We start from the raw sequence: 23,110 nt of genomic DNA, 5'->3' as shown, positions 1-23,110 counted from the left end.
TTTTCCGTCGTTTATGAAGCAGAGTTTCAACCGCCTTCCATAGTTTGGGTTGAAGCAAATTGACCGTTTACGCAATTTTTTTTGTTCCGATGTTCAATGCCAATGAATGACTGTTCTTCACAAGTGTATTATTATACCAGCATAGAGATGATTATTCGTTCAATTAACGACAACAAAACTATTAATTGACAATCCTGGCCACTTCTTATCGTCTGTTTATTTCTAGAACAAACATTTTTATTGTTTTTTTCTTTTTTTTTTTACACTGTTGCAAATCACAGGTGGATGTCAACAACAACAAAAACAAAACTTCTGTACAATTTGTCATGAAAGACAATAAAATAAAAAGAAAAGGAAAATGAAATAAAACAAATATAATATATAAATACAGGCATGAATATTACATGACGGAATCAGACAAAAGAAAAAAGGCAAGTCTTAACATGCATAGTGAACAGTTTTGCAGGGAACACCGTGTTATTTATTGATGTGTTTTATTTATAGGGATCAGCAATGGATCAACGCAGTGGATCAGAGCATTTTTGGGACATTTTTCAAGGATTTGGCAAAAACCCGGATTTCAAAGTCGTGTCTCTTGCTGAACCGCTGTACTTGCCGGAGGGGAGTCGCCAGGTAGAACACAGAAAAGTCCAAGGTGTAAGGTCAAGTGCAAAGGGCCGGGTACACATGTCGCCGATATTCATTTTCGATAAACCCCCCCCAATTGATCTAAACTAAATCTAACTTATAACTAACTTAAAACTAACTTAAAACTAACTTAAAACTAACTTAGAACTAACTTAAAACTAACTTAGAACTAACTGTTTGTCACCTCTGTACATCAACTCAGTCACTTCCCGACCGAACACTGTCAAGCAGCCCAGGGGACGAGCTCCAGGGGGCCCTCAGAAGGACACAAGTGGGTCCAAATGTGAAATAAATACTGTACGTTTAATTCAAATAGGAAAGGAAAAACCCGGAGAAACCCCCGCGTCCAACCGCCATCCCAACTCAAGATCAGCAACATGATAAAAATGTACCGTTGAAGGAGGAAAGAGAGCGCCGGGAATCCTCCCCGTACCTGGTCCCCCCCCGTACTCAGCCCCCGCCGGCACCTTGTCTTTAGGATCCTGTGGAGTTGGAGGTTGCCGTGGCAACTACCTCCTCCGCCTCCTCTCGGTGGGGCGCCTGCAAATAACATGTAAGCTAGGGTATCCTGCGTGCAACAAAGTCAAATAGCCAAGTTTTTGTTTTTGCCCCCCGACCCCCGTCTCCTTATTTCTCCATCTCCTCCATCGTGTAAAGTTCTTTGCGAAGCAGTTTCCAAAAAGTTTTATGTACAAAAAAAAACAACCAAAAAAACATCCTTCGACGGTTTGATTGTTGGGTTATTGCAGAAGAAGAAGAAGAAAAAGAAGAAGATGAAGAAGAAGAAAAAGAAGAAGAAGAAGAAGAAAAAGAAAAAGAAGAAGAAAAAGAAAAAGAAAAAGAAGAAGAAAAAGAAGAAGAAGAAAAAGTAGAAGAAGAAGAAGAAGAAGAAGAAGAAGAAGAAAAAGTAGAAGAAGAAAAAGAAGAAGAAGAAGAAGCCGCCGGGTCTTTTTTTTTTCTTTTCGTTTTAAGGTGAAGGGCTTGGACAGCGGCGTCACTCTGCCACCTCCTCAAACCACCTTAATGGTTGAAACCCTACGACGTGGATTCACATTTTGGAGAACCCGAGAGAGAGAGAGAGAGAGAGAGAGAGAGAGAGAGAGAGAGAGAGAGAGAGAGAGAGAGAGAGAGAGAGAGAGAGAGAGACAGCTGGACACCTCCTCGAAGTAAAGATGGACGTTTGTGTTGGATAGTCTGTGGTGAGAAGGATGGATAAGGCCTCCGGCTCGTCGGGGGGGTTGGGTGAGTTTCGGAAACGACCGGCTTGGAAATGGGAGAACATTCACCGCATCTACAAAAAAAAAAACAACAAAAAAAAAAGGGCTGCGGGGTTCCTCTTCCTCTTCCTCTTCCTCTTCCTGTTCCTGTTGAGTCGGGGCACTTTGACGGAGCAGCAGCAGCCCTGGCCACAAGCAAAGAGCCGGCAGATTGCGGTTTATAAGACTTAAAGTGGTAATCCATGAGACTACCTATTGAAACAGTCTACAAAGTCCACATTTCATATGGACCCGTGACGCGTCTTCACCTGGCACTTCAAGAAGGAAAAAACAACCATTCAACGCCAAACGCCGCGCGCATGCCGCCACCGTCGGCGGTGGCGGCATGCCATCCACGAGAAGAAGGCAAACTTTGGAGACGGGGTGGGGGGGGGGGGCGACCAAAGACGTAACCGTGGTTAGGTCCTGCGGCGCAACCCGCCAGCGCCGGCCGTCTCCGCCGCAGGAAGCCGAGGTCGGCTCGCGTTCATTTCACGGAGCCGTCGTGGATTTGAAATCGTTAACGATTTTAGAATGCGCAAAAAAAAAAAGATCAACAGCGTTTCTCCCAATGGAGGACGTCAATTTTTTTGTCGCCGGGGCGGAAAGTAAGTCCGGAATGTGTTGGCGTTTGCCAAATTCGCCGCCCCCCCCCCCAAAAAAAAAGAGGAGGAAAAAAATAAAATAAAATAAAAGACATTTCAGTAAATCTTTAATAACAAATTATCATCGAAAGCTAGACAGTCATGAGCGCTCATATCCCTCCATGAATGATTGACAAACATTAAATATCAACTAAAAATACAGTCGTGTACGTTCTCTTGTGTCAATGTTCCCCTCAAACAGGATTTATTTTGAATGTGACCTTTTCAACATCTTAAATATTTTGGTTTGGTTGGGAGACGTGACCTCAAACCCCACCGGCCTCACACCACATCACTGGGCCAGCCAAATGATAACAAATACAATTAAATAAAAAGAACTATTTCCTCGCCCCGCCCAGTTTCAAATCTGCCAAGCCTCAAGGCGGCAAACCCCCTCGACCCCCCCCCCCCCCCCCCCTGCCGGTCCTCATCGCAGCGTCTTCCGTGTGGGTCGCCGGGGGCGACGGGGCCTCCATCGTGAAAACGCAGGCGCGAGGACGCCCCACCGGGAAGAAAAACAAAAAACAAAAAACGAAACCTCCGCTACATTCAAAACACAATTTCTTCCCACAACAAGGTGGTCTGGAACAGCGGGCGGGGAGGGGGGTGGGGGGGTGGAGTGGGGGGCGGGGGGTCTCCTGCAGGGGTGGATGTGGAAGGACGGGGTCCGGGAGAGAAGTCGCGGAGGAGACGTGGGCCCCCCTCCCCCGGGACCAGCCGACCTACCTGCCTCCACTAGCTGTGGGAGGAGACGTCGGAGGAGCTGCTGCTGTTGCTGTTGGTGGTCTGCGCCCTCTTGATGTAGAGGTTCAGCAGCTTCATCTGCAAACGCAAAAGTCAACGCGATTACTCAGACCGCGGCGATGGGGCGGCGGTCTGCGGCACTCCAACTTCAGGGATCGCATTTTTTTGCCCCTCAAATTGTGTGACCAAGGCTGAGCGGGGACGCAACGTGCCGAGGTGCCGGCCGGGAACATTTTTCGGGCGATTAGGGTTTTTTAACGTGCGGCAGAAACTGCCGACAAAGCGAGGCGAGAGGGCTGCCTAAAAATGGACATGGCTGCATTTTGCATTAGTTATTTGTGTGAAAGACGCCCCCGACAAAGATTGAGAACCACCAAAATGGTGCGAAATTATGCCGGCCGACAACCGGCATGAGTCACCAGAGGGAAAGTTAAAACCCGGGTGTCAGTCACGGGTCCAATGACGCTGCAACCGAGCTGGGTTTTAATGGGCTCCACCCCCCACGGGCTCTGACGTGAACGGCGCGCCCGGGGCCGACGCAACGTGCCTTGAAGTTCCGTACGGACGGATGAACGGGGACATCCGTGAATCATTCCGTCATTTCGCATCTCACTCAGAATTCAAAATCGAAACCACGAGTTTTTGACTTTTTTTTTTTTTTTTTCCTCTTCCCCCGCCCCCACACGAGGGGCCGTGAAATGCCGGGAGCCGGAGAAGCCCCCGCGCTGCCCGCCGGGCTCCGAGTCGCTCCGGCGTCGTCCCCGGGTCCCCGTCGCCGCAGGGGTGCCCCGCGCTGCTCCTGCCGCCGCGCCGGGTGGTTCATGAACGATCCGACTCCTTTGAACGTCTCAAAGGACGTCTTGAAATTTTATTTATTATTATTATTATTTTTTTTATTCCAAGTTTTACAGTTTGACGTCGTCGTTTGTTTGAGCTGCTGTCTCCTCCCCTGTTTGGTTCCCAAGCGCACTGCCAACACGACGCGCCCCTTTTCTGCCGCGTTCGTGACGTGGAACGCGACCAGCACCAGAAAAAGACGCCATTTCTTCTGGCAGTGGGAAAGGTGTCAATCACCTGTTTTTAGCGGGTTTAAAAAAACCCGGGTAAACCCGCTAATGTTGGTGTGAAAACCAATTAGTATTATATAACATTACATGATGTAATTCATCAGATGCTTTTTTCCCCGAAGTGACTTACAATAAGTACGTAGTATAAGTAAGTATAAGTATAAATAAGTCGTACAAGGTTAAAACATATTAGTGAATTCAGACTGTTTGAGCGCTGCGGGAGTGGTCGAAATGACCAAGTTGAGTGTGAAATATGTGAATGTTTTTACTTTCAGCCGAGGTGAGACCCACGCCTCGACAAATACACAGACTCACAAAGAACCGGGGAGCACGCTGAAATGCTTCCCCCGTGTCGGTTGCAAGTGGAGCTTTCAATAATTGCAGAGCGACTTAATGATAAACCAGGAAACACGCACGCGGCGCCGGCGCCATCGAGGGAAGCAGATTAACGGACAGCGGCAGAGCGACCCATTCCAGGTCAACCGGCAGTCCTGATTCGTTGGCTGCTTTATTTATTATTTGATTTTGTTGTTGTCTATTTTTTTTATTACATCATAATAAAATTTTCCAAACCGTTAAGCATTTTATTTTTTTTTTTACAACGTTAATCGTCGGTAGAAACGCAGTAATCCTCACCGTGTCAATGACTTCATGTAAATGCGCCAGGCGCAATAAACAAACGGTCTCCAGGAGTCAAATCAAGTCTCGAAATGATAATAAATAGCGCTTTGGAGACCACTGCATGCCCCTTACAACTAAACAATTAATAAAAAAAAACATGTACCATGTGAACTTCTGCGATTGGACTGTACGCGGATAATGATTCACGATCTCCGCACGGTGAGCATTAATGTTTGGTCGGAGCGGGCGCAGCAATGTCAAAGCTTTTAGCAATAATCCACCCGCTGTGCAGGGGTGCTCGGTCAGCACAGACAGAGGCTGCTTTTTCAAGGTTACCCTTAAAAAAAAAACCCCAAAAAAACGACGACCGCTCAGGCCCAGCAGATATTAAGGCATCGCAGCCAACCAGTGGGGCTGGCTGGGGCAGAGGGTGTGGGGTGGGGTGGGTTGGGGGTGCCCCCTTTGATGGTTGACCTCCAGCCCTCTGACATCTACAGCAGTCTTGTGTAACACAAGGACACGGTGAAAATAGGGCAAAGATGACCCTGTGTGGCTGCGAACAAATCATTTAACCACAATAATAGATCGGCAGCGAGTTCCAGTGATTCAGTGGAAGGCTGGGATCGATTTTAGGAACAGCCTCCTATACTTGTGACTGATTTAGACATATGTTTTGGCTCGTGGGGGTCAGAGTCAGTGTGGGTGTGTGTGTGTGTGTGTGTGTGCTACCTTGCTGCCTGTGAGCAGTGCCAGGTGAGGCTTCAGGTCCTCTCCGATCACAGAGTAGATGGCCACCAGGCAGAACACGCTGGCCTTGCGAACGCTGCTCTCCGTGTTGTCGTAGCCCTGCAGAGACCCGGGGACGTCAGCAGAGCTCCGACAGAAAAAACACACACACACGCGCGCCCACACGCTCACGTCGGTATCATATAAGTGTGTGAGTAAATACACCTGGTAAGTGAGGATCCATGTCCCTGGTGCATTTCTAAACCACAGAAATAGTCAACAAGGAGACAGGTCCTCACAAGTATAGTAAACCACACACACACACACACACACACACACACACACACACACACACACACACACACACACACACACACACACACACACACACACACACACACACACACACACACACACACACACCAACTTAAAGACATACCCCACTCACTTAAATGCACACAAACACAGTCATAACCACACATATGCTAAATGTAATGTAAACATATGCAAGCACATACATATATTTCGACAGATACACACACACACACACACACACACACACACACACACACACACACTTAGATAAAGAGATAAACCGCCCCCACACACAAAAAACAGTCATGACGACATGTATTTAAATGCAAGCACATACACACCCATTAAGACAGATAGACGTACACACACGCACGTGCACACACACACACACACACACACACACACACGTAAGCACATACACACCCATTAAGACAGATAGACGTACACACACACACACACACACACACACACACACACACACACACACACACACACACACACACACACACACACACACACACACACACACACACACACACACACACCACTTACATAAAGACTTAAGCCACGGGGTCAACAGGAACGTGGGAGGAGTGGCACAGGTGAGGGCAGCAGGTCCAAAGTACGAGCAAACATTTCCAGGTACAAATAAGGTAAAATGTTCACTGTCCAAATATGAACATGTTGTCCAAATAAGCCCTCAGATACCGACAGGGATGTTTTGGCTGCCGGCCGCGTCCCCTGTCCCCCTGTCCCCCCGTCCCCCCAGAAACCATGTACGACTTCATGTACAGATGATTGGGGAACGGTTGTAAAACCGAACAGCCTCACGTGGAGATCCCACATCGGAGGGGTGTCTTCATGTTTCTGAAAACGCATTTTTACCCGTTCTCAGCTCTCTCTCTCTCTCTCTCTCTCTCTCTCTCTCTCTCTCTCTCTCTCTCTCTCTCTCTCTCCTCTCTCTCTCTCTCTCTCTCTCTCTCTCTCTCCTCTCTCTCTCTCTCTCTCTCTCTCTCTCTCTCTCTCTCTCTCTCTCTCTCTCTCTCTCTCTCTCTCGTACCTGGAACCCATGGAGCCCCTCTCTTGAGTACCTGGAACCTTTGGAGCCCCTCCCCCACGGTACCTGGAACCCGTGGAACTCCTCCTCATAGTACCTGGAACCCGTGGAACCCCTCCTTGAGTACCTGGAACCCGTGAAACCCCTCCCTTGAGTACCTGGAACCCCTGGAACCGCCCCACAGTACCTGCAGCAGTCCTGGGATGATGTCCGGCAGCAGCTGCAGCAGTGAGTCCTTGGTGATGCGCTCGATGACCTTGGTCTGCATCTTGATGGCGGCCAGGTTGATGGGGTAGTCGGCCGTCTGCACGATGGGGCACAGCACCTTGATGCACTGCTCTGGATGGATGGAGCCTGCCAGGGTGGAGGCCGCCTCTTCCGCCGCACGCACCACCTGACGGAGGGACCACCGGGAGGGGGGGGGGTTGAGACTGAGTTAGGCACACATGCCCACACACATGCCCTCATGACTTTAATCCACCCGTCCTCTGACATGAGCCTTCAATCCGTCCCTTGCTACACCCATCAAAACACTCCTGTACTTTAAGTATTTTAACCATTTTAGCCTCCCTCAATTTATTACGCAGTCCCGGAATTTTTTTTTATAGGTTAGCCTATTGTTTGTTTGTTGGTTTTAACTTATTTTCCACTGTGTTTGTATGCAGATATTTTGTATTTGTTTTGTGTTTTATCTATTTCTATGGTACAAGTCCTCCCTAACATTCAAAAACTCAGACCTTAAAATAAAAACGAGAAAGAAAGGCTGTCGCTTTACAGAGACTCTAACTTGCCTCCCCGCGTCTCAATGACAAGACCTCTCACCCCTGAATCTGAACATACAGGACGAGACGAAGGACGGAGAGAAAGTAGGTGATACTGAGGGGGATTTAGAATTTCTGGATGGGAAGAAGTCAGAAACGGATAGGAATGGTTGGAAAGAGTGGGACTAGTGGCGGGCCGTCTACCTCCTTGTGGGAGTCTTTGTGGGCCTCCAGGGTCTTCATGATGGTGAGCTCAGCGTAGTTCTTGAAGCGAGCCGGCTGGTTCCTCAGAATCTCCTTCAGCACGCGGAGCGCCATGGCCCGGATGGTGTGCTGAAATCGATAATTTGACAATATGTTTTGGGGACGACCATCCGTGCTTTCCTAATATAGCTGCACACAAGAAGTATTTGAGGAACAATCATTGGTAACGCAGATCTTACGACAAAGCAGGTAGAGCTAGATCAGACTATGAAGTTCAGAAATGTCTAGTTTAAATCTGATCAGTCCGATATCACAAATATTTCACAATAAACATTGCACAATGTACCTACATAAACAATAGATATATGTATATGGTTTCTGCTCTTGGTATTTTTTGACACACACACGCACACACAGGCACACACACACACAGGCACACACACACACACGCGCGCGTACACGGCCCCCAGGTCCGTACGTCTTTGTCTCCCAGCGTCTCCAGGAGGAGCAGCAGGATGGTCTTGAAGTGCTCGTCCCAGACGGCCAGGCTGTCCTCCCTGGTGATCTTCAGCAGCTCCACCAGCGCTCCCTTACGCTCCTCGGAGCGCTCGTTGTGATTGGACAACTCCTTCAGCAGGTCGGCTACCAGGTCCGAGTGGTCCTGGCCAACTGCTCACAGGTGGGAAGGGGAGAGTGAGTACTTTGAGCAGCTGGAAATAATACTGTTCTTTTACAGTATATATATATATATACACACACACACACACACACACACACACACGTAAAAAAAAACGTGTTAGATAATTATTTCATGTATATAGCATTAAAATATTTGCATATAGTATGTATATAGCTTGCATATATACAATACCAGCAAATCTATCCATCCATCTATCTATACACCAATCTACTGTATCCATCAGCCAGATAGATAGATATTATATATATTATAGATACAGATTCATAGATAGATAGATATTTAAAATACATCAATGATGCAAGACTTGGAACTTAGGGCAACTAAAATATTACATTAAGCTTATGCACAAGATCTATATATCGTCACGAAAAAGTTCAGAAGTCATTAAGCAGAATATATTTTTTGCTTTATCTTTGATGGAAAGAATAAGTGGTTTAGATCATGAAGTTCTATTGCATTGTGAAGCTACAGCGCTCTAGATTTTCTTTTTATTAATATCATGGATATTAATAAAAATGATGCATCGGATCAAAAAACGACTGCGCTGGCAGAGGTGTAGTCCATGGCAGCACCGTCTCACAAACACATTCAATTAAAAAGGTACAAAATCAGTCAGCTAGCACCCTACAAGACGGTGGACAGTTCAAGCGATTAGTCGGGGCTCTGGGGTGGAGTTAGATAGAAGACAATGAGAAAAATGGAGATGGAGCGTAACTATAGCAACAAAGGGTGGAGGGAGAGAGTGACGCGCTGGGAGCGAGGGGTGCATCTTTACCAGGAGCAAAGACTTTGGGAAGCGCCGTCTTGTTTTCGCCACATTCCTGACGACGGCCTGAGAAACAGGGGTGGAGGGTGGTGTACAAATGACAGAGGGTACACAGCGGGATGAGGACGGAAACAACCATACAAGACGTAAACACGCACACATTGACTGCAATAAGCTGGTGTTTAAGCTACAAATAACTGGACTCCACATGTCAGCTTTCCCTAGCGTTCCTCCAGCGGATACCGTGTTTAGCAACCTAAACAAATCACAAAATTACATTCCTACAAAACTCCTTTCTGCCATGTTGCCAAAACGTGGGCCTGTGATGACATCACACAGTGGGAGAATGGATGTGACTGATGAGAGAGGTTGTGACCACATGATCATGCCCCCGGATGTTGTAGTTCGCACCCACTGCTTCAGTGTCAAAATGATCAACCTTTCTTTCTTATCAAGGAGTATTTCACTACAAATTTAAGGCTAAACTCATTCTACAGGTCAAGGCGTAGCTGAAAAGCTCAGTTTATGTCAAGTTGAAACAAACTCTGTGAGGGGCTAGTTATCTTGCAGTCCATTGAAATGGTCAATGGAGCATCAGATGGTCCGCTGTCCATAGAAATGGTCCGTAGACCATCTTGTGGTCCATAAAGATGGTCTATGGACCACCAGATGATCTACAGACCACCAGATGAACTAGGGACCACCAGATGATCCACAGACCACCAGATGATCTATGGACCACCAGATGATCCCTGGACCACCAGATGATCTACGGACCACCAGATGATCTACAGACCACCAGATGATCTATGGACCACAAGATGATCTATGAACCATCTGGTGGTCCATAGAGTGCAGAAATGACTGTTTTTGAAATATTTGAAGAGTGCCAATTACATTTTGTGAACATTCAAGATTGATAGAAGACGCAAAAGAAGCTGTATTAACCAAAGATCCAACAAAGGTAAAAATGGGCGACCAGCCAAAATTTGGAACCCGATTGCTATTGCCCAGGGCAAAATAACCAGAGTGGGACTTACAGTCACGGAACTGCTCCACGTCATCGTCGAAGACCGCCTCCTTCAAGGCGCTCTTGTCATAGACGCTGATGGTTTCTCCGTAGCCGTAGGGGGCGAACTCTCGACCCCGCGGCCCTGAGAAGGAGCGCGGTGACGGGGTGTTGAGCAGCGAGGTCTTGTTGTCCAGCGCCGTGCGTCCCCCCTCCACCACGTCCAGGCCCAGGCGAGCGTCCGAACCGGGGGAGGAGGCCACGCCCTCCCTCCCAGCCTTGGGGGAGAAGAGTAACCGGACAGAAGGGTGTTACAGCAAGATTCTTGTGCCTCGGGGCTGCCAGAACCTCGGATTATGTCAGGGATTTTAATGTTTCTAATGTTTTAACTGAGGTGAGAATGTATTTATTTCATCATGCCATTTTAATAGATCATGCCAAAAATGATATTTGTCAATATGTATGAATGTGTATGGGTGGGTAACATTTGTTTTTTCTTAAAAATTAAAATGTCCAGATAAAGTAGATCACAAGTAAGTAAAAGCAAAGGTAGACAGAACAGAATTAATAAAAGTTATATACAGTACAATAATAATGTGGGAGAATATATTAGAATAATTATTACTGCATTAGTCTGTTTGTTTTAAGTTTTCCTTCATACAATTTAAGCCTTTACTTGAGTTCAACACTCAATAAATGGTGCAGTCTCAATTCATGACCCAAAACTGAAACGAGTTGAAGTACTATATATATATATATATATATATATATATATATATATATATATACACATATATATATATATAGAGTATGAGATTTACTTATTTTTATTAAATGCTATAATAATGTAAACAAAATAATAATTATTATTATTATTGCTATTTGATTGCCTTCTATTATGTAAAGCCCCTGGATTTGCATGTATATATATATATATATGTACTATATGGAATCTACTATATACATTTTTATATTTTTTATTATTATTATTTTTTGTTGAGGCAACTACAAAATAGCCAATAGATGAATTGTTCTTTGTCTTCAGTTTCCTATATAGTTGAGTAATATTCAGGAATTTTTGGAATGTTTGTGTTTAACTATCTCACTCCCAAGAATTATCCATTTTTGCCCCAAATTTGTTTCCTTCTCGCTTGATCTCCCCGCCTCTAAAACAAAGCAGTTTCAAGACCTCTTTCCTTATTTCTGAATATTCAAAGCGTGGTCATAGTTCTCATGGTCACTCACCGCGTCGTCCCTCTTGCCCTCGCGGCGGACCGGCTCATTCAGGTCCTCCTGGCTGCGGTAGCTGAAGCTCTGGATGGCCTCGGTGACGCCGCGCAGCGAGCTGTAGATCTCCTCCGAGTTCATGTTCTCCGTGTCGTACTCCATCATGCTGCACCCAGGAAAACACGCGCGCAGATGAGACAAATGTGACACGAGTTTGGTTGTTATTGATTACTATCTCTACAGTATGTTTTCAGCGCGATAGACAGAGAGACAGACTGTCCGTCCGTCTGTCTGTCTATCAACTGTATTTATATATTTACTCTAGAACAAGTGATACAGATTGTACCATAATTACACTAATAATCATGGCTGGTGAAACTTAGGTTTCGCAAACTATGGCTCAAACTGATCTTTCTATCCCTCAGCCTAATCAGCAATGATGTAAACAAACCCATCCAGTAAAAAAAAGCAAAACAATTCAACTCAGAATGACAAGGGACTGTTTTATTTATAAAAAAAAGATATGTATTTATAAAAAAATATATATACACACTGCATATATACACACACACACAGACACACACACACACACACACACACACACACACACACACACAGTATACATATATATTAAAAAGTCAGTTACAAAACGGAGCCGTGAATGTCCTCCGTACAACCCCCACCATCCAGCCCGCCCTCCCTCCGTTACCTGGGGGAGTATGCCCTCCGCAGCACCCTGAGGGAGGGGGCGGTGGCGGGGGTGGAGTGAGGAGGCTGAGGAGGCGGAGGAGAAGGGAGAGGGGGAGCGGGGGCTTGCTTTGACAACCCATCGACGCCCCAACCCCATAAGCGACTGCCAAGGAGGGACGTAGGGCGAAAGGCAGACAGGTGGAGGTGGAGGGTCGAGAACGTAAGGGGGGGGGGGCAGCAGAGGTTGGTTTGGGGGTTTAGGGGGGGGTCACAAACGAACAAGTGGGAAAGAGAGAGAGAGAGAGGTGGAAGGAGTGCAGCGGGAAGGAGGGGGGAGAAAAGAGAAAAGAAAAACCGGTCTGAACTTGAAGGGTTGGGCCAAGCGCTGAGACAGCAAAGCGTTAAGAGTGCAGCGGCAAGGTGTCGACAACATGGCGACCAGAGCGTCAATATACTTGATTTTGACGACGCATACGTGCAGACAAGCGGCTGCCGCGTGTGCGTCGTTGTCCTCGCTCGCCTGCGTACTTGGCGTGTGCCCGGGGGATTAAAAAGTACACGCACCGGGGGGCAGACGAGGGCCGAATCCGTGGCCGACACCGGAATGACGCCGGAATGTAAAATGAGTGCCGGCTATTCTCACAAGAATGTTTATCGCTATAACTGCAGACAAGCAATACAAGTTTCTCTTCAAAGCTTTCCGCCGTCGTTGCAGTTCATTCAGCCTGTCACATCCTAACATACTGCCCCCACTGGCCATGCGTTGAATTGCGTCTTGCAGGCTCGTAGCGTTAATTTCTGAGGACGTGCGCAAGCGACACTCCAAAGGCACGCAGGATACGTGGGGCAGCCATCTTGTGGAGTTAGAAGCTAGAATATTAGGGCCTTAAGATGATCCGAAAAATAGAAAACAGATCCAAATAAATTATGCAAACAAGGCTTTTTCTAAATTTCTAAAAATTATTATTTTATTATTATATTATTATTTTGACAGTTTGATGTTTACTTTGACGCAAATTTGAGCATATTAAAGGTACAGTGTGTAGAATTGATGGAACGGACTTGGCAGAAATAGAACATAATAATAATAATAATAATAATAATAATAATAATCACATTATCCACATAGGGAGCCCCTTCCACGGAGGCCACCATGATGCACCGCCATGCGGAGGGGTATTCAGTTGGTTGCAATCTGCAACTTCACCACTAGATGCCACTAAATTCTACACATTCCACCTTTAAATTAATATTAGTTGTCACTTGAACACAAATGACAAATGAAAGAGAGAGTAAAAAAAGTCACACTGATTTAAAGGTTCTGGCCAAAACAGTTTTGTCTGAGAATTTGGATTTATTTGGAACATTAATTTCCCCGGTTGTCATAGGAAGGAAATATATTTGTTGCAGACATGTGACTAATATATATATATTTTTTATATATCAATTACATTTTAACTAACCGGACAAAGACTGCAGCTATATTTAATCCAAACACTAATAAGACCATAAGCGCCGCTATTGCTTTGTTGTTAATTTAATGTCAATATTTTCGGAGGGACAATTAACCTCATCTTAACAAATGGGTCCTATTGGATTTTATTTCATTCAACACAAGGGGTCCAGGTTCGACATGTTAGATACTTTACAGAATTACAGTTTTCCGAGTTCCCGTAAAACACACCATTACGTCGTGTCGACACCAATTTCAAATTTTCGAGTTCCCACGGAACGTAGCATCAGTTCGCGCTGTTGCTCGTCTTTACATCAGCATTACTACTAAAACGAGTTACAATTTTCAGAGTTTCCTTTGAACGCGGCACCAGCTCCTATTGTCTGTCGTCTCGAATCAGCGCGAAGCGACCACTACACACAGATGGAGTCTACACCGCAAACCTCACCGGATGCAAATGCCCCCCTAGAGACGCAACCTGCACATATATAACAAATTGGATGATGATGATGTCACAAGGCGCCCCGCTCTACAAACTAATCACTGTACGCCAACGTTCTGCGACTAACAGTGAATTTAAAAGTCTTTCACTAATTCCTGCTCCAAATGTCGATCGATGTGGATCAAACTTGAACCACAACACCCTGGTTCCAATGAGACCTCAACCATGTGTATGGGTTCGACAGTCGCTGTGCCCCAGACACTTGTAGCCCGAAAAATGCCAAGGAGAAAAATAATAAAATAAATTGCGGGCTGGACCCCTTATAATTAGAATCTATCTTTAATTCTAGGAATCTCTATTTGTCCTTCAATTATCTCAACAACCGCATGCATGCATGGGCGTGCAGTGTCTAAACTGGGGCAATTTGAACACACAACGCGTAATATTTATACAGTATGAATAAACACGCAAACAGCGAGCCACTCTGTGCAGCAGCAGGGGCGCTTTGTGACATCATCCAATTCCACTCAGCTGTGACATCATCAACCAAAATGTGAAGCACGAGACGCACGCCTGGCAAGCAACACTGCGCGCATCGTCAAATAACATGAGGGCAGAGGAAGTGTAAAGGAATCCTACACGGGCGAGAGGAGGGGACCCCTGTGTAGCGAGTGGAGGGCTGGCCGCCCGGTGCACGCCAGACGAGGACACGCCTGGCAGTCCACATAAACACGAGTTAACCATTGACTGAAGAAACCTGGCCTTGACTGACTCTCCTGAAGTACTGTATATTTTCACATTTGGTGCTTATTTTTTATTTCAAAGTTGTCCTAATATTTTGTTAAACTGTACCATTTTGAACGTGCATGTACTAGTAATTTTAATAATAATACATGGAAATAATGATACAGAATCAATAATAATAATTCACTGATCATGTAAATATTTAACTAAACCTGTTTTTGTAAATAACTTTACATTAAGTGGTTATTAAGTCATTCATAGTTTTCTAAGATGATAACTTTTTATATTATGGTAAAACTCCCCCCTCCCCTTGTCATGTACTATTATGTGGAGGTGTCATACACTCATAGTTTAGTATATAAATCACAAGCAGCATAATCCTGAAGGATAGAGCCATGCATGAGGGCGGCTGAAGGGGTGGTTACCTTGGCGACAGTCCTCCGTGGGAACAGTTGGTGGGAGATGTGAGGGGGCTGGTCCTGCTGGGCGTGTGGCGGGGCGGTGTCCGGCCGATGGTGTTGCTTGGGGAACCCTGGAAGACGAGATCAAAGACCATGCTGACCAATTAACGCTTTATCTTTTTTCCCCAATTGTTGGAAAACTGTTGTGTGCAGTTGGCCACAAAGAGTCTCAAAGTTGTGTTCAATTTAAATTGGTAACATTACAAAGAACAACTATAACACAGATGTACGTTATACTGTAGGAGAATAGTTGTGTGCTTTCTCACTGGAAAAAGCAATGAGGCATTCGTTTTGGGAGCCCTCAAAAACAAAAAGTCCCAGAGCCTACCTCAAAATGTAATTAGCACCATTAAGTCACTTTATTCTATTGCAGTGCTATCGTCGTTAGTTTTGTATTGTACAAATTATACTCCATGTATTGTTACTGATAACTGTACATTTATGGTTTTACTATTGTTATTGATAGTACTGTAACTATAGTTATTGCCGTATTGCCATGTTGTATTTAATGTTGTAATTGTATATTGCTATATCTTGTTCCAAATGGTATTTAATGTAGTGTATTGTTACTATTGTTGTTTGATATATTGTATTTAATGTAGTGTATTGTTACTATTGTTGTTGATATATTGTTCTATATTGTATTTAATGGAGTGTATTGTCACTATTGTTGTTGATTTAATGTAGTGTATTGTTACTATTGTTGTTGATTTAATGTAGTGTGTTGTTACTTTTGTCGTTGATATATTGTTCTATATTGTAGTCAAAGTATTGTAACTATGGTTACCATGCTGCTGCTGGTGTTGCTGGAGTTCTTGAGGTGGTTGTGCAGCAGCTTGGTGGCTCCGTCCTGGAAGGTCTTTGGCAGCGCTCCCAGCAGCATGGTGAACTCCGGGGTGTTGAGCTCAAACAGGGCGATCAGAACGACCTGGGCCGCCTGGAAAAGCAGCACGACACATGAGGACGGAGGACAGACAGTGGGAAAAGTCACAGGGCTTTTTTTCCCTGGTTCAAAAGGTATTTAGAGTATTTATGGATTTTAACCTCAACCTGGCTCTGTGCATGTGATCAATTTACTTTCTGTATTTTAATATTTACAGTAACTTATTACTTAATGATATCAAAAATCACTGGAGTCTATTGTCAAGACCTGTGGTGACAATTAGTGGTCAAAATACTTTAAGAACCATGGAAATTAAAAAAGTACCATCCAGCGCACTAACCTGCAGAGAGAAAATATGTTATATTAAAGGTGAGTAATAAAAGATGCAGGCGGTGGGACTGTATACAGGTACTCCTCACTTAACAACCTACCTGTTGAACGAGCGCTCAGACTTACAACCAGCTCTCTGACCTGTCGCTATTGTACACTGCGTACAATACCGCGGCGTCTCAGCCTCAAGCATCTCATCGATCATCCCCCTTGATATACTATATACACTATATATAGTATATACACTATAAAGACTATACACTGCATTCATCACATCGCGCACCACCGTTCTCAGTCTCATTCCCGCAGCCTGTCATTATTCACTATATTCATTATACACTAGCATTCTCAATAGCCACGCCCCCTTACCGTGAAATAACACGGTCCTAACTTATTGACCAATTCGCTTAACAACCTGGTCCTAGGAACGTAACTAGGTCATTAAGTGAGGAGTACCTGTACGTACTTCACAGTCCAGTTATTGTTTGACAGTTTTCAACACATGCAAATGTGAACATAGAGAAGAGAAAAGACATTTTACACCTTGACTTAAATACTCGTGGCGTGGGAATGGTGTGGTTTGAGCAGCCACACTTGATCACACCTGGATCTAGGTAGTTGGGGGCCCAGGATCAGAGAGTAAGTGTGGCTGTACACCTGTTGCTTGTTGGTTGGTATAACGAGCAACAGGTAAAACCCCCATCCCCACACTCACTGAGGAGAGGAGCCGCGTCGTGACACCTCCCTATCTGCTCCTGTGCTAATTCGACTGGCCCTCCCCCTACAATAAACTAGTGTCTACAACCCCTGTCCTCAGTGGCTCTGTGCTGGAGGTCCCTGAACACGCCTTTTTGGTGGTGGAGATTTGCGTGGTCGGCGAAACTGCCACAGTATTATTTTTACAATTGGAAAAACAAAGACAAAGGAGGCCTATTTACTCCACATATTGTCACAAAAACTAGGGGCTTAACTGGTGGGTCTTTGACTCCTCCTTTCTCCTCTCTCTTGTTATTCAAATCCAAACAATTCTAATTACTAATTTAGTTTTTTCAAGTCTTCATTTGTTTATGGAAACTAACATTTCTCCAAACAAAATTCAATGCTGAGCATGAATTATTCAGTTTTTTTTTTTCACAATGAAATCATTATTTTATTTATTATGTTATGAGATAGTGAATCCAAAATTCTTTTTAGAGTTGTTTTATTTACTTTTTACTTATACTTTTTATACTTTGTTTGTCTTAAAGCCTTTATATGAAATTATTCAAGAAACCAAAGATGTGAGCAACATGCAGGTGAATTCCAGGTTGTTACGGTTATGTGTTAGAAAAACAGCATTCACATCAGGAAGCAACATCAGGCTACTCCCATTCTACAAAACCTAAAAAGTCATTCCGGCTTCTCTGCAATTATTTCACGGTAAGCTGGAATCCGCTCTGAGCGGCTGTTCGACAGAACACTCAGCTTGGTCAGCGGTCAGTCGGCAAGGCAGAGATTTGAACCTTTAGCTTTGTTACAGCAGAGGAGGTAGAGTGCAAAAAACACAAGGCAGAGCGATGCCGCACACAGGTTTCCACACTCTCGAAAACAGTAGTTAGGCGTCGAACAGGCTTCGAACAGGCCGGGCAAGTGGGCGGAGCTCTGCGTGCTTGGCATGTGGCGATTGGTTGTCGGACAGAGGGGGCGGGGCTCTACCTGCTTACACCTCTCTTCCTGGTTGACCTCGGCACAGAGTAAGGCGACAGCGCTGGACCTGCCAGCGAGCTCCTCGCTCACCCAGCTTTGAAGGGTCTGGGGCACAGTGGCAAGGCACAGTTACAAGCTCGTCACCGAACCTCCTCCCCCGCGCTCCAATGAGGGACGACCCGCTCATATCGGACATGTCGCATGACACAAACAAACTCTCGGATTGGATCCTAAATTCTCTAAAATGTTACATTTCATTCTCTTTTTTAAGAGAATGATTGTTTGAGTAAAACTCTGTAATCCTTAAAGGGCCGGTTTCGCAGGCGTGGTTTAATCTAAATCAGGACTAAAATAATCCTACTTCAATTAATCCAGAATTTAAAAATGCCTTTCTGAGATGCTGCTCAATTCAAGATCAATTAGTTCTAGACTAGGAAGTCCTAGACTAAGGTCATTAAGGACTAGTCGGCTCCTTCTGTCCGGTCTTAATACTGGTCTTAGTCCAGATAATACATTTCCTCTGTTGTCAAGGTCGACCTTGAGACCCAAATCCATTAATCCAAAGAAAAACTGCCTCTGGCCAGGTTTAATTTAAGACTTTAAGACTGGCCGGGAAAGGCCATTTCAGTTTGTCCAGATTAAACGTGTGATTTAGTCTAAGATTAAGCCTGATCTGTGTCTGACAAACCTCAGTCGAGTGCCGCGCACCAGAGCAATCCGACTCGCAAGTGGGTCGTCCATTGTGCGGGAGTCAGCTAAAGCTATTCTCTGAATACTGGATCGATTTAAAAGATTCTGATCACTCGGAATGACCCCCAATGGTCGAAACGTAAGGTTTAGGTGAAAAACAAAAATAAAAGCGTGTTCCTTTCGTTATACTGTTGCAGGATCTACAGACATCTGCAAGAAAGGAGGGAAGCGTTTTGTGTGTCCCCTTAAAAATCAGACTACACGGGTCAACGGGTCAACGTTGTAACGTATTTTAAACCCACTCCACAAGTATGTGCAGCGATGAGATTACGATCAATCCAATAGATCCAGCCAAAGCGCTGCCGGTCCATGTTTGATTTCAGTAGAGGAGACATTTATAGTGCAGGTGTCTTATTGGCCTGCTTCAAAACTAGGCAAGGACTTCAGTTGAGCGCACAGCAGTGGAAAAACAAACAGAAAGGGGGACAGAGGAGGGCGAGAACACATGACGTCCATCAGCGCAGAGGAAGATAATGGTTCGGGCAACCCAAGGCCATCCATGGCAGAGCGGGCCCAATATCAAAGTTTACAACAGCTGCTGAATAAACAAGGAGAAGGAAAGAAAACTGCGGAGGGATAAAGGCAGCTACTGGCTTTGGAGTGATTAACAGGATTAATTATCAATGGAAAAAGCAGGTTCTCAAGATGTCTTGTTGAAAATCGGTTATCCACAGCATTCTTCTCATAATGTACTACATTAATTAATTTGCCTTAATGTCCTTAGACATGTCTCCCTCGAAAAGCTTGTTCAACAACTTACACCTACTGCATGGAATAGTAGCTCTTATTTGGCCTTCGCAAAAAAAAAAGACTGCAATACAGATTTACATCTGACCTAATAACTGTCATATAAAGTCATTATATTTAGATGTTATACGGCTTGAAAACTGCTGACAAGCCTTTATTAGCTTAGTTCTCGGGCAACTATTTTAAACTGTAGTTGAGAGATTACTGCTGTTGAAGAATATCACAGGGGGGGACCTAACCTGACCTACTAGGAACTGTCACAAACAGTGCATCTGCTGTGAGATGGCGGATGATGGTCGCCCACCTTCCTGACGTCTGAACTCTTGGGCTCAGTCGTCCAGGTGATTATGCGTGAAACCGCCAAGCGCGTCTCGCTGGAGTTGACGAAGTCGGTGGGGTCCATCTGCCGAGCCAGGGACTCGATGTACTTTAGGATTGCCACCTTTACCTGTAAAAAAAAACAAAACTTGTGACCCTCAGCCCAAAATTGAACGTGATACAGGGTGGTTAACAACGATGGTATATTTGCTTCTTTGGTTAGAAACCCTTGGCGTACAAGTTGGGAGGCCGATCAAGCTTCCATGGCAATGCTGCGATACCTTGAGGTTGGGAGTCTGAGTCTGGTCCACGATGAACCTCATCAGGATGTTAAACTGCTGGTCAAATGGGAAGGACTCCCTAAAGGAGAACAAGAGTGAGGAGGAAATCACAGTGCTGTACAATCATCATCATCATCATCATCATCATCATCATCATCATCGGTAAGGCGGATCACAGAAACGGTGGTCCTGGAAAACTGTCTGATCGGGAACTCAGCCAGTGTCAGGCTCTCCCAAAGACTTGTACAACAAATGCGAGTGTAATATCAAGTAGGGCATCAGATTTGAGCAAATTTTCAAATAAAACACCCTCTTAAGACAGCAAATTTCCACCTGTGGGGTACAGCCCCCCCAATAGGCCATCAGGGTATTGCAAGTGGGCTGCCAAGTCATTGGTAATATACGAAATGGCATTTTTAAAATGTATTTAAAAAAATAATTTCATAACACTGTGATAAACCAAGAGGTTGGAACTAATGGAACCTTGATCGTCACTGTCTGTGCCCGTTTGATGGTTAAAACAAGTGCTCATTGATCGTTAAAACACATGCTCAAAATGTCTCACCTACTATGAGACATTTTGGATCGCGTCGCGTATGACACAAAACCGCATCGCAATGTGACAACGTTTTTATTTCGATCACATCCGAGGCCACGAGGAGCACTCCATGTCCGCTTTCCCTTCTCTGACCGGTCACCGTTGAAGTTCCTCCCTCACCTCGTGATGTCCAGGGCCTTCTGGACCTTGGCCTGGACGGAGCCCAGCAGATCGGCCCCCATCTTCTTCAGCAGCTGGGTGAGCAGGACAAACAGCCAGTCCTGCAGGTCCTCCCTGTGCACGGTGACAAAGTCCACCAGGGTCTCTAAGAACATGCTGAACACCTGGAAACACACGTGCCAGAAGCGTGTTTAATGACAATCCTCATTTTAATTTGTGTGATTAATGTTTACGGTAAAACAGGGTCTTTATAGAGAACACACACTTACTCTCTGTTGGTTAATCCACACCAAGGCAGACCGTGCAACAGGAGACACAACGTTAGTCACAAACAAGTCACTGCAGACGGTTACATTGAAATGCATTGAATTAATGAAATAGCAACAACACTATTTTATTCTCCTTACAGCCGTGGTGCACTTGTATCTGGTTGAATTTAGAAACAGGTGCTCATGCACTTGGGTTCAAGGTGCTTTAATGGTCCATGTGTTCTCTGATTTAAGGGTGCTCCGATCAGGGTTTTTGGCGCTCGAAGCAGTATCGATCACGGGGTCTATTTGAAGCCTTCTATTTATCGCCTTGCATGACTTATTTAACTATTTTTAACAACATTATATATTCAGTATTACAATTAAGAGAGAAGAGAAAGTATCATGAATTGACGACTGTTAAAATGGAACACGTACAACATATTCCACTCCCTCTTAAGCATGAGGGGCAAAGCTTTGGATTCAGACCCACGAATGTGTCCTGGGCCGCAGTGAAGGACGGCCCGCCCAGCTGACGTACTCCACAAGCGCACGTACTCATTCGCGAGCCATCGGCGTCGTATTAAGGTCTGGTCGGGAAAGTCTCCCCGTTACAGAAGTGTCGTATTCATTTTTGTTTTGTTCACTCCGCTACGCGGTGACGGGTACCGGCCCTTTCAGTTTTTGTTTAGAAAAAAATACAAATAAAATGTTTCGCACAAGTAGGAAACCATCCAAAATAATCTGTCTCCACCACTGTCTGGAAGTGCAGTGGATCTCTCCGCTGTCCCAGTGCGAGGGACAGCGGAGAGGGAGTGATCCCCAACGTTTACGAAAAAAAATCCACTCCAATACGTTATTTAAAGTGTGACAATCAAAATGTTATATGTAATATAATATTTAATGTTATAATATTGCGACATGTGCACGCGATGTGTGACTCCTCCCCTCCGCCCCTTCCATCCCACACTTTAGTTTATTCACTCATTCATTCATTCATTCACTAGGATCCCGTGCTTAATCATGAACAGATTTCTGTCATTCAAATTTCTCTGTAATCCGCAAAGTCTGATTGTTAATTCCTTGTGTCAATTATGGCTTTTATCACCGGTCAATCGATGGTCACAATTTAAAAATGAAGTGTCGGGTTTTCGTTGCCTATGGAACGACACTCACTTTGCGTCTTTCACGAGAAGACGTAGGCTATTCAGTGAGATCCCCCGCGTTATTCTGGAAAGACTTTTGTCATTCGAACAACTCGGAATGAGTTTACTTATCCAACTTACTCGGGAAATTTGGGTTTGAAATTTGGGTTTTAAACCGGGCTCGGGCCCGGCCCATAAATTGCACCAATGAATGCAGCCAATGGAACGGGCCCGGGCCGGGCTCAGACAGAACGAGCTCGGGTCGGGCTTGTTTTTTTGGAACCGATCTCGGCTCTAGAGTGCACGGAGAGGAGGGGCTAATCACAGAGAGGTCCGAGCCAGCGAGCTGTGTACGCGATGTGTGTCTCCTCCCCTCCGCCCCTTCCATCCTACACTTTAGTTCATTCATTCATTCAGCGGGCTGTGTGCCGCACGCAGCTCTACTAAGATTTTACTATAAATAGTTAAA

The 23,110-nt window shown here is 45.1% G+C and overlaps 1 protein-coding gene across 2 annotated transcripts in view; it reads right to left on the bottom strand.

The window, feature by feature from the left end:
• Nucleotides 1-2,989: 2,989 nt before the first annotated feature.
• The window catches only part of clasp1a (cytoplasmic linker associated protein 1a), a gene marked incomplete at its 5' end in the record, with an annotated part of 114,158 nt that continues 94,037 nt past the window's right edge, over nt 2,990-23,110 (bottom strand). Inside the window, 13 exons of one of the 2 annotated variants that reach the window (XM_080019568.1) lie at nt 2,990-3,370; nt 5,710-5,826; nt 7,266-7,472; nt 8,044-8,172; nt 8,522-8,712; nt 10,550-10,796; nt 11,764-11,911; nt 12,455-12,598; nt 15,500-15,606; nt 16,329-16,472; nt 20,236-20,379; nt 20,531-20,609; nt 21,249-21,412. In XM_080019568.1, coding sequence (XP_079875694.1) covers nt 3,284-3,370; nt 5,710-5,826; nt 7,266-7,472; nt 8,044-8,172; nt 8,522-8,712; nt 10,550-10,796; nt 11,764-11,911; nt 12,455-12,598; nt 15,500-15,606; nt 16,329-16,472; nt 20,236-20,379; nt 20,531-20,609; nt 21,249-21,412 — 1,908 coding nt within the window. In that variant the 3' untranslated portion in view covers nt 2,990-3,283. Of the gene's footprint in view, nt 3,371-5,709; nt 5,827-7,265; nt 7,473-8,043; nt 8,173-8,521; nt 8,713-10,549; nt 10,797-11,763; nt 11,912-12,454; nt 12,599-15,499; nt 15,607-16,322; nt 16,473-20,235; nt 20,380-20,530; nt 20,610-21,248; nt 21,413-23,110 lie in introns of both variants that reach the window. The other variant, XM_080019567.1, reaches the window with a different exon arrangement.

The sequence above is a fragment of the Zeus faber genome (assembly GCF_960531495.2).
Source record: "Zeus faber genome assembly, chromosome: 18".
In the NCBI taxonomy this organism is placed as follows: Eukaryota; Metazoa; Chordata; class Actinopteri; order Zeiformes; family Zeidae; genus Zeus; species Zeus faber.
This window is presented reverse-complemented; position numbering and strand designations above follow the sequence as displayed.